General features: G+C 44.4%; 2 protein-coding genes across 4 annotated transcripts in view; one reads left to right on the top strand and one right to left on the bottom strand.

Moving 5' to 3' along the window:
* The window catches only part of LOC120431584 (autophagy-related protein 16), a 128,012-nt gene that overhangs the window by 89,762 nt on the left and 24,638 nt on the right, over positions 1–13,612 (bottom strand). The gene's annotated exons all lie outside the window — the stretch shown is intronic.
* Positions 1–13,612, top strand: part of LOC120431567 (uncharacterized) — a 137,830-nt gene that overhangs the window by 113,885 nt on the left and 10,333 nt on the right. For both annotated transcript variants that reach the window (XM_039596678.2, XM_039596684.2), the window contains exon 6: positions 3,413–3,614. In XM_039596678.2, coding sequence (XP_039452612.1) covers positions 3,413–3,614 — 202 coding nt within the window. The remainder of the gene's footprint in view (positions 1–3,412; positions 3,615–13,612) is intronic.

Genomic DNA, 13,612 nt, shown 5'->3' with positions numbered 1-13,612 from the left:
CCGGGAACCTCCGCGGAACTCTGAATTGAAATGTTATTTCCATTTTACTGTCATGTATTCCCGGGGCGAATCGTCCCGGGGAAGTACGCTCCGTAGCCAAAACAGGCACCCGTGATATTTCTCAATTCGTGATGCAGACCTAGATGTACATAAATAAAAATTGGAGTAACTCCGCGCGCCGTCACCTCCTCGGCGATCTCCGCATTAGAGAGCCCGCGCTCGTGATTGTGCATATATAGCAGCATTCCCATCGACCTTTCAATCGGCGACGACGACCGCCGCCGCCGCTCGGGGATCCGGGCCTGGGATCTTCACCACCGCGATGAATGATGAGAAGATTTCCTTCAAAGTCCCCCGGGCCGCACCGTCGTGATACACTTTTCGACCTCCATGACTCCACCCCCGGTAGACGCTGTTCTAATTTCCTACCACACAAAGTACACTAGCACTCATATCTCGCGGACAACGCGGTTTCACGCGAGAGCGTAGATTTACGACCAGGGTGCCCAACCCACCGCAGAGATCGCAACCTGTTCTGTCCTATCGCGAAACTGCATCTATTTCCAAAGTCATGGACACCTCCAGGGCAACCCGAGCTCTGCACTAAATCAAACAGCACTAACAACAATTGCCATAACTCCAATATCTCAATTACCTCAACACGGGTTACCGCACTAATCAACACCAACTGGAGATCGCCGGACCTTGGACCGGAATCGCCCCGAAGGAAGTTTATCGGCGCCAGGATGAGAAATGACTTCATTAGGGGCGCCACGAAGGCAAATCCCTTTCGTAGATATTGGGGATTAATGGACAAGATCCCGGAGGGTGCGAAAGCTACCCAGGTATTGATTGGAATCGTTTCCAGGGAAGCTCGAGGTGTCGGTGTCGATTTGAGTCTGAATTGGCGAATTCAATTGATTGGTTCACGTTCAATTACCGGGGTGGGTTCAAGTTGGGTTTATTAGTGGGAACATCTTCGAGGCATTGAGGACCTTTGAAGTACACGCAACTTCGTGATGTGGAGGTCGTTGACATCGGAATGCTTGGGATCAACATTTTAGATCATTAATCTCCAAATTTATTGTGATGAAATTAATCTACAAATTCAAAGGTCAATACCAAAAACATAATTTGAGTACAAATTGGTAGTATTAGGAGACCTGCCCCACTAAACTCTTACAAATTGCCTCGCACATTCCAGATCGTTGCAGAGCAATCCAATCTATTCCTAATTAGATATTGAACGCCCTCAGCCCATTTCGCACGTAACTACTCCGCCGGTCCGCTACTATCGAGTTACCACCTAGCTAGGGCGCCAATCGCCTTTATCCATCTTCTAAGTAGCTCAATTTACCCATAACACTCCCAGTTTATGAGTTCCCCCTCCCTCTTTCTTCACCCCCACAATGTTAATAAATGCAAAATAAAAGATAATGAAACGGCTGATTAGAGGCCCCGAGTCTCATCGGATCTAATGGTTTCGCGTACTATCTCGGAAGATAACCACCAAATCACCCCGGTGATCCGAACCAGATCACGTCGTTGGCCTCATCACGAAGAAGCGCACCAGATGGCCCCCTCCGTAATGATGGAGGTAGCCGCTCGCGTCAAGATTCAATAATAATCTGCAATTACCGATCGTTCACCACCGCCGCGGATCATCCCATACAAAGTTGTGGGATGACTTGAACTTTTTTTCCCGATCGAGAACATCTAGAACCCGGCGTTACAAAGTATACCGAACGGGTCGGATATCAGGGTCACGGTGCGAAGAAAGTTGCCCCCGCGTGAAAACCGAAAAAGAAAGTACCTCCCCTACTACCAATTACCAATTTTGCACTGCGCACATGATCATCGATCATTAGACTACCAATTTGACGAACACGCCAAACAAAGATTCACTTTCGGTGCCCACGAGACCGCAAGGTTGGGAATTCGTGAGATTCCACGCACGCCTCCGCAACCACCCCCACTACTATTGGTATCAATCACTGTTTACGTACGACGGTGCGAGAGCTGCTCGTATGTTACTTGGAGTTCGCAAATTGCCTGACTGCTTGGCGGTAGTCGCCTAGCGTCTTGTGTACCTGGGGGCAATAAAAACAAAAGCACTACAGTGAGCTCTTGGATATCTGGAGGTGTGATCATGGACCAAAGAGTATAAACTTCAATGATCGGTAGATTGTATGGAAGGACTACCTTCAAGATTCAATGATCCGGATATTGAATACATCAGGTCACTTCAGTATCTGAACGTAACCAGGACAATATCAGTGTTCGAAATCTCTACAGATAAGCTATTCCAGAATACTCTTTGGAATACATCAAAAATCTTATAGGTTCAGGTCTCTCAAATCTATAGAGCGGAATATATTAAAGATCTTCTTAAAGAACTAACGTAACACGTAATTTGTAGTAATCTTTTGAGTGCCTTAAGATTCCGGATTGCAGACTAGATTTCGTCATGTATATTTGAAAATTTTCCAAAACAGGTTGCCTAGGTTGATATTTGGGAATAAAACCAATGATAGCCGTCCATTCCACTTTTTTAAGGGGACAAGGGAAAATCTCCACGGTATTCCCGAATAAGTTTCGCTTGGACTTGGAGTTGGACGGACACCTATAAGGTCTAGGTATCTTAAGATTCCTCAGATGTCTAAATCTATAAAATTTTAAATAAATGAATGTTCAAGGTTCCCTCGATCGGCTGGAGTACCCATTGATCATTGGCATACTACCAAAAAGATCTACCAACAAGTCTGATCACCAGAGGATCACTGTACCCAACCACTGCGCGTATCGTCGCAGCGTTTCGTCATGGGAAGTGAGTTTGAGGTTTCGATTCGAAGTGACGCGAGGGTACAAAACCGCAAACCTCGTCAATGGGAGACGCGTCGCAGCGATTTCGCTTTCGAAGCTCCCGGGGCGTCGCGGCGCTCGAGACTTTGTTTCTCTCTATGCAAATCTCGCTCGCTCGGTCTCCTTCTGGTCATGGGAAGGTGCGCGCGCGCGCGTAGATTAACCGAGACCGGGCATTAATCTTCGATCGGACAAATGGCGTATAATTTAAGATTGGATTTCCTCCCTTTTTGCGGGTTTTAGCCCCCCTACGGGGGGGAATGTGGAGCGTACGGAATTGGTGTATTTTGTACGGGGAAGATGGCTTTGTGTGTCACATCGATCAAGTCACTTCCGATGGGGTTCGGTTCTGCGCGCGGGAAAGAAAATTGGGAAGTGACAAATGCTATGAATTAAGAGGGCACATAAATCTCCAGGGCGTCGGAAGCGTGATCGAGAGGACATGAGTTTCGAATAACTGTTGGGTTTTGTAATTGGGACGACGAGAAAGCTAATGAAGACTTCACACGATGATTCTCTAAACTAACCATCATTCTCCCTCTTTTTCCAGGTGCCCTCACCAAGTCCCAGTTCCCGGTGTTTACGATCTACGCCCAAAAGTCCTGCCTGAAGCTGCGTCCGTGCGAGCGCGCCTGGTGCATCGACCGCGTCCAGGGCTACAAGCTGAACGGCCACGTCAAGCGTACCGCCACCGTCCTGAACCGCCGCGACTGTCTCGAGATGTGCCTGGGCGAGAACGAGTTCACCTGCCGGTAAGTGATCGCGCCGCTTAAATCCCAACACAATGAAGATCGTGACCTCAAGGTCGCCGCCAAAATACCTTCCAGTCATCTAAGAATCGGTTCTAATCCGCGTGATTAGGCAAATTGTTCTCGGCTACCCGGCGCGATCGATCAGGTCGAAATAGAGAGCGATCGTAAATAGATTGGATGACTTTGGGAAAAAAATGCGCAAAATAGCTTCACTTTCGCGCACGGTTTAATGTAGTTAATTAGGAGTGACTCGGCCGAAAGTGAGGTTAAGTTGGGATGACTACTTTGTAATTAAGCGATGCCTTTTAAGGGAGAGATTGATGGAATTTTAACGGTATGCGCGGGGCCAAATTGAATCTAGATCGCGGCGTTCCGATAGCCGTTGGGCGATATTCGAGCGCGAGTTCCCAGAACTGTCACTCTACACATGGTTGAGGTCCAAATTACACACTTAGCGCGCGCGTGAGAACGTTGCGTAATTACAAACGCTAATAGAGCTGTCCGGTGCGACTGATCCTTTGAGATGAAAGTAGCAGGTACCGCCGTCGCGAGTGCTAATGGTCCATAAACGGTCCGCCCGACAGCTAGAACTCGGTGCACGCGTGCGCTCACCCGAAGGTCAAACGGGCCGCTTTACGTTTTTTTTTACGATGATGCACCCGGCTGGAACTAGACCGCGGAGACCTCTCCGCGCAGTAACTATACGCATCATTAAAGTGCGGCGCACACGCACACAGGAAGTTCTAACCTTTTAGCCTATCCGGCCGGCACTTCAACGGGCCCGAGATCTTAACGATCTCGCGGAGATCACGTGAGACGGGATGATTTGACTAGACGTTCGTCGGCGCGGTCACACGTCCCGTCTTCTGTAGTCACCTAATAAATATCCGCCGCAAAAGAGATGTTTTAATCCACCCGGGCAGGACTCTACTTTGTTCGCGCAGCGAAGACGCCAGAGTAGTCGATCGCGCCCAGATGATGATGGTGATTGGCAGAACAATTACTCCTGTCGGATTCTTGGCCGGGTTCCGCCGATCACGACGTCGATCCGTCCATCCGTTGAACACTTCTCCTCCTTCCATTTTATTGATCGGTTATTAATACCAATCTTCCTCCCGACCGAGCGCTCTTAGTCCTCCCGAGAGAGAGTCCTTCCTTCCATAGAGCCGGGCATAATTGCACATGACTTCCCGCGTCTCCCTCCCTAGGCCCAGGTGTCGCGCCCGTAATTGCCTCTCTGGACGCGGCCACCTTTTAAGCCCTATGGAAATTTAATGATTATCCCCTTCGGTGAGGAAAGCCGCAAGTCATAACATCTTAAAGAATCAATTTGGCCAACCAGGAGGACGGTCTGCAACATTGCTTCCGTTGCCAGGCAACAACATCAACAACAACAAAAAAACCCCGATGAATAATAATAGAGATGTTTTTAAGTGTCGCCAGAGTCGGGGACCTCCCCCGGGGACTAGGTGTCGAGCCACCTCGAGATGAAAAAGCTGCAATCCGCCGCCACTTGGCGCGGCATAGATAAGCAATCTTCAGCGCTCGAACGCCAGGGGTAATTAAAAATTATGAAACACACTCATTGCGCGCGGCCTACAACAAAAACAAACCACTAGCGATCGCGATTACGCTGGACTTTTTTTGCCGGTATTGAGCGGTGGGACGGACCGACCTTTTAAGATATCCTCGGGGACAAGGGAGGAAAAAAAAGGGGAGCAAGTGTCCTTCTCACGGTTGAACCTGGAAGATTTCCCAGGTTCAGGGTGGCTACTTTTCCATTTCCAAATTTTTCGACTTTTTCCCGATTTTACCAGAATTGATATTTTTACCCAAATCGAAAATGGTTTTTTAAACTCAACACTAAATTTAATTCAAGTAAATTTAAAAAAAAACTATTAAAATTTAATAAAACTAGAACCTTTGGTGTTCAGTTTCTTTTTTTTTTATTAAATTTCTAAAAGTTTTTGTTACTGTCAAAAATGCTTCAAAAATAGAAGCTCTTATGACTCAGGGAAGAAACAACCCAAAAAAAACTTAATAATTTAAAACATAAAAATACAGTTTTTTTTTTAATTTACAGGCAATTTTTTTTTTGTTCCCTGGTTTCAACAGGAAGAGAAAAAGAAATGACAAAAAAAAACAAAATTCAAAATAATTGTCTTATTCTTTCTCGAAGCGAAAAAGAGCTAGATAAAGTATCTTTATAAAGTCTTTCTATTTTTTGATTTGTAATTCTCAAAATCAGCGTTGATCAATCTAGTTTTGGATATTCCAATGTTTTCAATTTTATTTCAATTAAAAAATCAACTCTCTTAGGCAATTTTATTTGAAATTTTCCAAACTTTTCGAAAAAATGTTTTGGGGAATAGACAATCGTGGACACTATTAAAAAAATCGAAAAACGGGAATTTTAAGAAAAAAAATTACTTCAAGTGACTTTATCTTGAAAACGGTGCATTTTAGCAAAAAATCTGTTAAGTACTTTTCGATTGCAAATTTGATTTAATATTAAAAACTGAAGTCAAAAAAAATGTCTAAAATTTTTTTTCCAAAAGCACATTTTTTCCTAAAAAGCATAACTCGGCTGCAAAAATGTCAAATGACATGTCAAAATAAATGAATAAAAACCCGAATTTTGGAAAATTATTTTTTTGAGAAAAATAAGTTAGGCCGTTGCAAATATTTTTCAAAGTTTATGTAGCCCCCCCCCCCCCTCCCCCTTCAAAATTGGCCTGAATAATCAGGGGGCAAAAAAAATATTTTTTCGAAAAACTTCAAAATTTAAATGAAAATTGAAGTTTAATCAACTGAAAACCAGTTAAAATGCATTTTCCTGCGTTTATAATCATATTTAGCATGTTTGAACTCCTTTGAAAACATTTCAAATTTTCATGAAATACCAATGTACAGTCCCACAAAAAGTTTTTTTTTTCTTGCGAAAAAAAAATCCGTCAATACCTCGATATTTTCAAAACTAATGATTGGAAAGCAACTGTACGCCTGTAAAATGCATTTTAAAACACTTTTTTTTCATCCAAATGTTAAAACCTAGGCTTGTAATTTGATTTTTTTTTACCCACCATACCCCCCCTCCCCCCCCCCTCGACTTTGGTCAGAGCCGAGGGACATAAACTTCAAAAAATATTTGCAACGGCCTTAATTCAAAAATCGGCAATTTTTTTCTATGAACCTATTTTGTCTAAAAACAAATTAATCAGAAAATTCCTTCAAAGGTTACAGATTTTCGATTTTGGTATGGACAGCTGCCATTTTTTTTGAGTCTTGTATGGGTGAGCCAAAAGCACAAAATGATTCTTTGGTCATTGGGAAGGACCCCACAAAGTTTGAACCAAATAAAAAAATAAAAATAAACTCCATTTCCGGTTTTGGTAGACATTTATACGAGTCGGGGGAAGTTTACCCCCTGAAAAAAAAGAATTCATGTAAAAACACAGTTTTTCAAAGAATTTAATAATTAATCCTTGAAATCAGTATTGGTTTATGAAGTTTTCAGTATTTCAATGTTTTCAATTTTATTTCAATTAAAAATCATGTTTAATAAGAATAAATGGGCTATACATCAGATTTTATGCGATTTTTTAAGAGACAAATTTTTAAACATGTTTTAACCTTCCCTTGGTATTAAAAAAAAATCACACATAAGGTATTGGGGTCCTTTTCGACCCCAAACTTTAAAAAAGCGTCAAAAATCCAGTTTTTGACCGATTCCGGTTCTTTTGGTCACAAATGAGAGCTTAGAACGTCCCCTTTCCGAAACCGACCTGGAAAACCGGATTTGGTCACTGTGGTCACCGGGAATCGGCTACAACCGAAAAAGAACCTTTTTGAGACCCCAACTTTGACGACCTGTATCTCCGGCAAATTTCAACCAATCAGGATGGTCCGGGTTGCATTCGATAGGTATTTACCTGTACTTTGACCACAAATATTAATATCAGGGCCAGGTGACCTACCGGTTCCGGAAACCCGGAACATCCGAAAAGTTCATGTTTTACTGTTTTTCACATATATGTGATACCAATACTCTCATGATAGTTGAAATTGATCCATAAAACTTATTAAAAACACTATACACGATTGCAAGAACCACTCTGGAGTGTTAGTGGCCACTTCCGGGTAACCTGGAACCGGTTCCCGGGTATCCGATAAACGGCCAACTTGACTTTTTTGGTGAAAACCCATCATGTTGCACATCAAACTCCATGAAATTGAAAGATATGTCCATCTTTGGTAATGCCGTTGTTCACTAAGCCATCCTGGCCAATCTGGAACCGGTTACCGGTGGCCCCTTGGGGACACTTCCGGAATATGAGAGAAACCCTATCATCCGACATATCAAACTTCATGGAATTGAAAGATATGTCAATCTACGGTCATGCCATTGTTCGCTGACCCATTCTGGCCAATCTGGAGCCGGTTACCGGTGGCCCCTTGGGGACATTTCCGGAATATGAGAGAAACCCTATCATCCGACATATCAAACTTCATGGAATTGAAAGATATGTCAATCTACGGTCATGTCATTGTTCGCTGACCCATTTTGGCCAATCTGGAACCGGGTACCGGTGGCCCCTTGTGGACACTTCTGGAATATGAGAAAAATCCTATCATTCGACATATCAAACTTCTTAAAATTTTAAGATATGTCAATCTACGGTCATGCCGTTGCTCGCTGATCTATTCTAGCCTATCTGGAACCGGTTACCGGTGGCCCCTTGGAGACACTTCCGGAATATGAGAGAAACCCTATCATCCGACATATCAAACTTAATGAAATTGAAAGATATGTCAAGTTACGATCATGCCGTTGTTCACTGACCCATTCTGGCCATCATGGAACCGGTTACCGGTGGCCCCTCAGGGACACTCTCGGAATATGAGAGAAACCCCATCATCCGACATATCAAACTTCATGAAATGGAAAAATGTGTCAATCTTGATAAGTCGGATGATAGGATTTCTCTTATATTCCGGAAGTGTCCCCAAGGGGCCACCGGTAACCGGTTCCAAATTGGCAAGGATGGGTCAGCAAACAACAGCATGACCGTAACTTGACATATCTTTCAATTTCATGAAGTTTGATATGTCGGATGATAGGATTTTTCTCATATTCCAGAAGTGTCCACAAGGGGCCACCGGTAGTTCCAGATTGGCCAAAATGGGTCAGCGAACAATGACATGACCGTAGATTGACATATCTTTCAATTCCATGTATATTTACTATAAATTTAATGTCAGAAAATTTCAAGGCTTTTGCATGTATATAGCAAAAGTTATGGCAAATTTAATTTTCAAAAAGGCCGAAAAGGACCCCAATACCGTAGGAAGGTTAAATTGTCTAAACACAAAATATAATGTGATTTATAAATTTAAATATTTTTTTAGTGTACCATTACTTTTCATTGTGAAATCTAGACAAAATATATAAAAATCTTTTGATTCATAAAAAACTAGCATCTATAAAATTTTCCACTGCAATTCCAGTTTTCAAACACAGTATGAACTTAAAGTACCTAGCAAGTGACAATGCTAACAAGTATTTTCAATTTGTCCATACTTTTTGTTAAAAAAAATCACGAATTTCGGTTCATGATACAGGGATTTGAATGTTTTTTTTTCGGTTTGAACTACTATTATAAAATAAATTAAGTTAATTGAAACATAATTGAAGTCTGTCTCCGTTTTCACACCAGCTCAAACTGTCAAAATACGCTCCAAGAGTCTAAAAACATGGTATGCAAGATTTTGGTTTAATAAAATTTCAACTTTTTACTCAATCTCAGATTACGAAACATTATTTGATTAAGAGCAAAATTTATGATAAATGAATTGATTTTCTAAAACATTAAATTAATAAAATTTGAAGAATTTAGTATACCACATTTTCCATAGAACATGGACAGAAACCAAAATAAAACTGACAGCTCGCACCACTCAGTTGAAGATCTGGCAACTTTGCCTTGAGATTTTTTAAATAGGTTACGAATTTTACCAAAAAAAACATACTATTGATACAGATATTCTGACTCTCTGGGAACACTGCCAAGAATGGCAAAACAATCGAGTGAAAACATATTTTTATTCGAGAAAGGCAGAAATTATCTACAGGTGGACTTGATAGCATTTTTTAAAGGAAAAAGTTCTTTAAAACGACTTTGAAAGACTGTTCTAAACAATAGTCGTCTAACGAAGTTGCTGAATTTCTGCTTTCTCCGACTCAACAATTTCCTTCATTTCCATCTCAAACCCATTGAACAAGCGCTAGCGCCCATCCACCGCAACGAAACAGAACAAAACACCCAGCGAGTCCCAAGAAACAGCACAAATCAGAGTAGAATGAACTTTTCGCTCGGCTGAACGTCGTTTTCCAGATCATTTTTCATGCTCGTTGTGCTCCGAGCCGCCGCCCCTTCGCTCTTCAACCCGTCCACCCATCCCTGCCCATTTCGTATTTACAGATGATCAATTTCAAGCTCATTTTCGTTCGATTCAACTTTGTTTGTGCCCCCTCTGTTGCTGTGTTACATCGCCAACAGAACTTGGACGCAAAAGTTAAGAACTTTTCTAGCGATACGTGCTCCCCACCGTAGCTTCTAATGCCATTTTAGAACACGCCAGCAGCACCAAAGCCTCATAAAGCTAAATTTTATCATCATCTTTATGGCGATTTCATGACTTCTGGAAAATGTCGCGCAACTCCCCCCCGAGTCCACACACCCCGCCCCGCAGAGAGCAAAAACGAAATTTTCCCTGAAAATAAAAGTAAATCTTTCCGGTGTGCGATACAAACAGACACACACACACCGTTGGGAAGAAAACGGTGGTTTGGCCGATTCCGCTCGTCCGGTCCTAGAACAAAGAACCCGTCCCACCTCTCGCCTCGCCGGTTCGTGGCCAGTGCCCCAATGTGTAACATGCAGTGAATTTATTGTTATGATTACAACCCCAAACAGCTCACAACCGTTTACACTAACAACATCGGATATTGCTACCATTAAGAGACCTGAACGTCCGACGACGACGCGGGGAACTCGGCGTTGTAATGGATCTACGTGCGCCTTTTTTGTCCATGAAGAAGAACCGCGGGCGCGCGCGCGCAGCGCGCATTCTTCGGCCGCCGAGATCTTCCACCGAAAAGAACATTCTTGGCTTGTCCGGTCGCTGCGCGAAGAAGCGGTGGCGCGGGGAGAGCGTACGAACACGCCAAAAGAAATCAGCCCAGGTCGCGGGTTCCGAGAATTGCATCACCACCACCAGCTTCAGCAGCAGCAGCAGTTGCAGTAATTTCCTGCTTGTTCAAAAACAAGTGCCCTGGGAAGTTTGTTTGGGGACTGACTCGCGGACTCACGCGAGTACAATTGCGACTGTGGTTGCCCTTTTATGTAATTTCTGTCAACTCGATCACTTTTTCCACTCTTTTTTTATGCAAATACCTCGCGCGGATCTTCCGCGCGCCTAACAACCGCGCTCATTATAGACTTGGCTGAAACTCGGCGACTGCCGGGATAAGCGACGAACCTCGCACTCACTAAAGAACAACGGTAGCAGCGGCAATTTCCGCACCAACTAGAACAAATCCAACCCTAATCGGAGCACCGACTGCGGGGATAATGAACGTTCTGCGCACAGCGCACTTACGCGCCCGAGTTCTGAGAAATTGCAGGCGATTTGTTAAACGCACCGGCGACATCGCGCGAGCGATATTAATGGTGATGAAGATCGTAATGATGATGAAAACTGGAACAAATCGAGCTTTTTTTTCGCAGTTCGGTAAGCGGTTCCAGCAGATGATCGTGAGTGAACGGTAGAATCATATCGCGAGACGTCAGAACGGGACTCGGGCGTAGCTTGCTGAACTCGATCAATATCGGGCAGGATTGACTCGCGTGTTGTGAATCCTAGAAGATCTTCGAGATTCATTTGAGTCTCTAGTTCGAACCAACGTCAAGATCTTATTACTGGGCTGTTGATCGAGTTATTTCCACTCGATTTGAAGATCATACAAGGTGGTCTCCTCCGAGCCCAAAAGGACGCTGCCCAGCTCATTATCAACTGCTCCAATTCCGCCCGCGAAAGTGCCCCAAATTAGGCGACCATCGCAAAACCGGACCCTGCCTAACGGAGTCCCTCCTACTACGACACCACAAAGCCAATAACCAGGTTACCGGCGTCCAGCAATATGCCCTAATCCGGGCCTCGCAACCTGCGCCGATTATCGCGCGTATCTCCCCGGCGATCTGCCGCGTGCAGCGGCGATCTACTTCTGGGCTAATAATCCTGACTAATTTGGCTCGGGTGGCCATTTCTTGCGGCGATAAGCTGCGCGGATCCCTTTTAAAGCCGCGTGCGCCTAATCAATCGAACTGGTTTCCTCGCTGAAATTGAGCGCCCATTTACTTAATCTTGGTCCGCGCAGACTACGGCTGCGGTGATGAGCGACAGCCGCTTAAAATCGAGAGCAAGGCGCGATCCCGGTCCGGAGATATCGCGCGGAGACCTTCACAAGTGGCCCGGTAACTGTAAACCCCGGAACAAGTGACTGGAAGGTACACCCGCGCCCGACTGCACTTGTTAAATATTTATTTAAGCAATCAATTTAAATTACCCTATCGAGGTATAACCCCCTTCTACAGACGAGGAGTTCCTGAAGACCCGTAGATGATCTAGTCCGCGGCGGCGCGCACCAAACTTGTACATTTATCTCGGGCTTATCTGGTCTCTCTCATACTGGAGTAACTCGTGTTGTGTAGTCCAGTTCTTGCGCGAGCGAAAATCAGCACCTTTCATTACACTTCTAGCGCGGGCCTGCTGAAGACCTTCCTTAATCTAATTTATTAGCGATTTTCCTTGTTTTGCCATGGTTTGGATCGCCAGATAAGCGCGTATGTGCGACGACTACACGCAATAAGCTGCATTTTTCTAAGGACTCGACTTTACGCGCTGTGACCCTTCTAATCCTACACGGAGAAAAATGGGTTCCGAAAATCGAGAACAAGTGTTCATGATATTGGGAACCACGAACAAAGCGTTCAAATTCTATCTAACGTTTTTGAATCACGTACCATGAAATTTGAACACTTTGTTCGTGGTTCCCAATATCATGAACACTTATTCACGATTTTCGGAACTAATTTTTCTCCGTGTGGTCACCCCACTCAATCCAACAGCTCCCAAATCAATAAAATTAACATTCTATCGGCCCCGGGGAGGAGTGCGACTTCAATTTTCCGGGCAGTTGCACAGAAGCCCCCATTCAAATCTGCGCGCCAAATGAAGCGCGCGCACTTTAATTTGTCAGTGTAAGGGCCCCGCCGAACCCCTGCCAGCGATTACCATTTCTTCACCCCGTTAGGGAGGGTCCGCAGCGCAGAAAAACGCGAGCAAATTAACATACAATGTTAATGTTATGATAATATAATGGTGTGCTCGCGCTTCTGGAGCAGTTCTAAGAGGTAGCTCGGGGTTCTTGTTTCCCGGAACGCCTGCACCCCGCCCCCCTCGGGACCAGCCCCGGAGGTGTCAATTTGTCCGCACTCAACCCCGTTAGGGCAATCAACTGCGTGTGAGCAAGCGCGCGCGTCCATCCTGATTATGTCATGTCGTCGCCGCGTTGCCCTTCTGGGCAGTGACGGATTAGCTGGTCGTCGTTTGAGCACTTCCCTAGAAGGTGTTTGAAATGACAAGTTTGGTTGGAGCATTTGCATACTGTGAAGGGGGTTGACCTAGAACTTGTACGTGGACTTGCATGCAAGCGCGACCTTTAACAACAGTGCCATCTATTGGCGAATAGTTGAAGCGGTTACTTTGTTTCAAGATTTCAACAACCACGAAGATCCGTTATCGAAAAACAAATTCAACGAACATTCCGCGGAAATTGTCAAGCTGCATCCGACAAGCTCTATTACCGGGAAAATTCTTTCCCATACAATGTAGTCACGACCTGGTTCCCCAACACAAGAATGCCATCTCGACAT

The sequence above is a fragment of the Culex pipiens genome, chromosome 1, assembly GCF_016801865.2.
Source record: "Culex pipiens pallens isolate TS chromosome 1, TS_CPP_V2, whole genome shotgun sequence".
NCBI lineage: Eukaryota > Metazoa > Arthropoda > Insecta > Diptera > Culicidae > Culex > Culex pipiens.
This window is presented reverse-complemented; position numbering and strand designations above follow the sequence as displayed.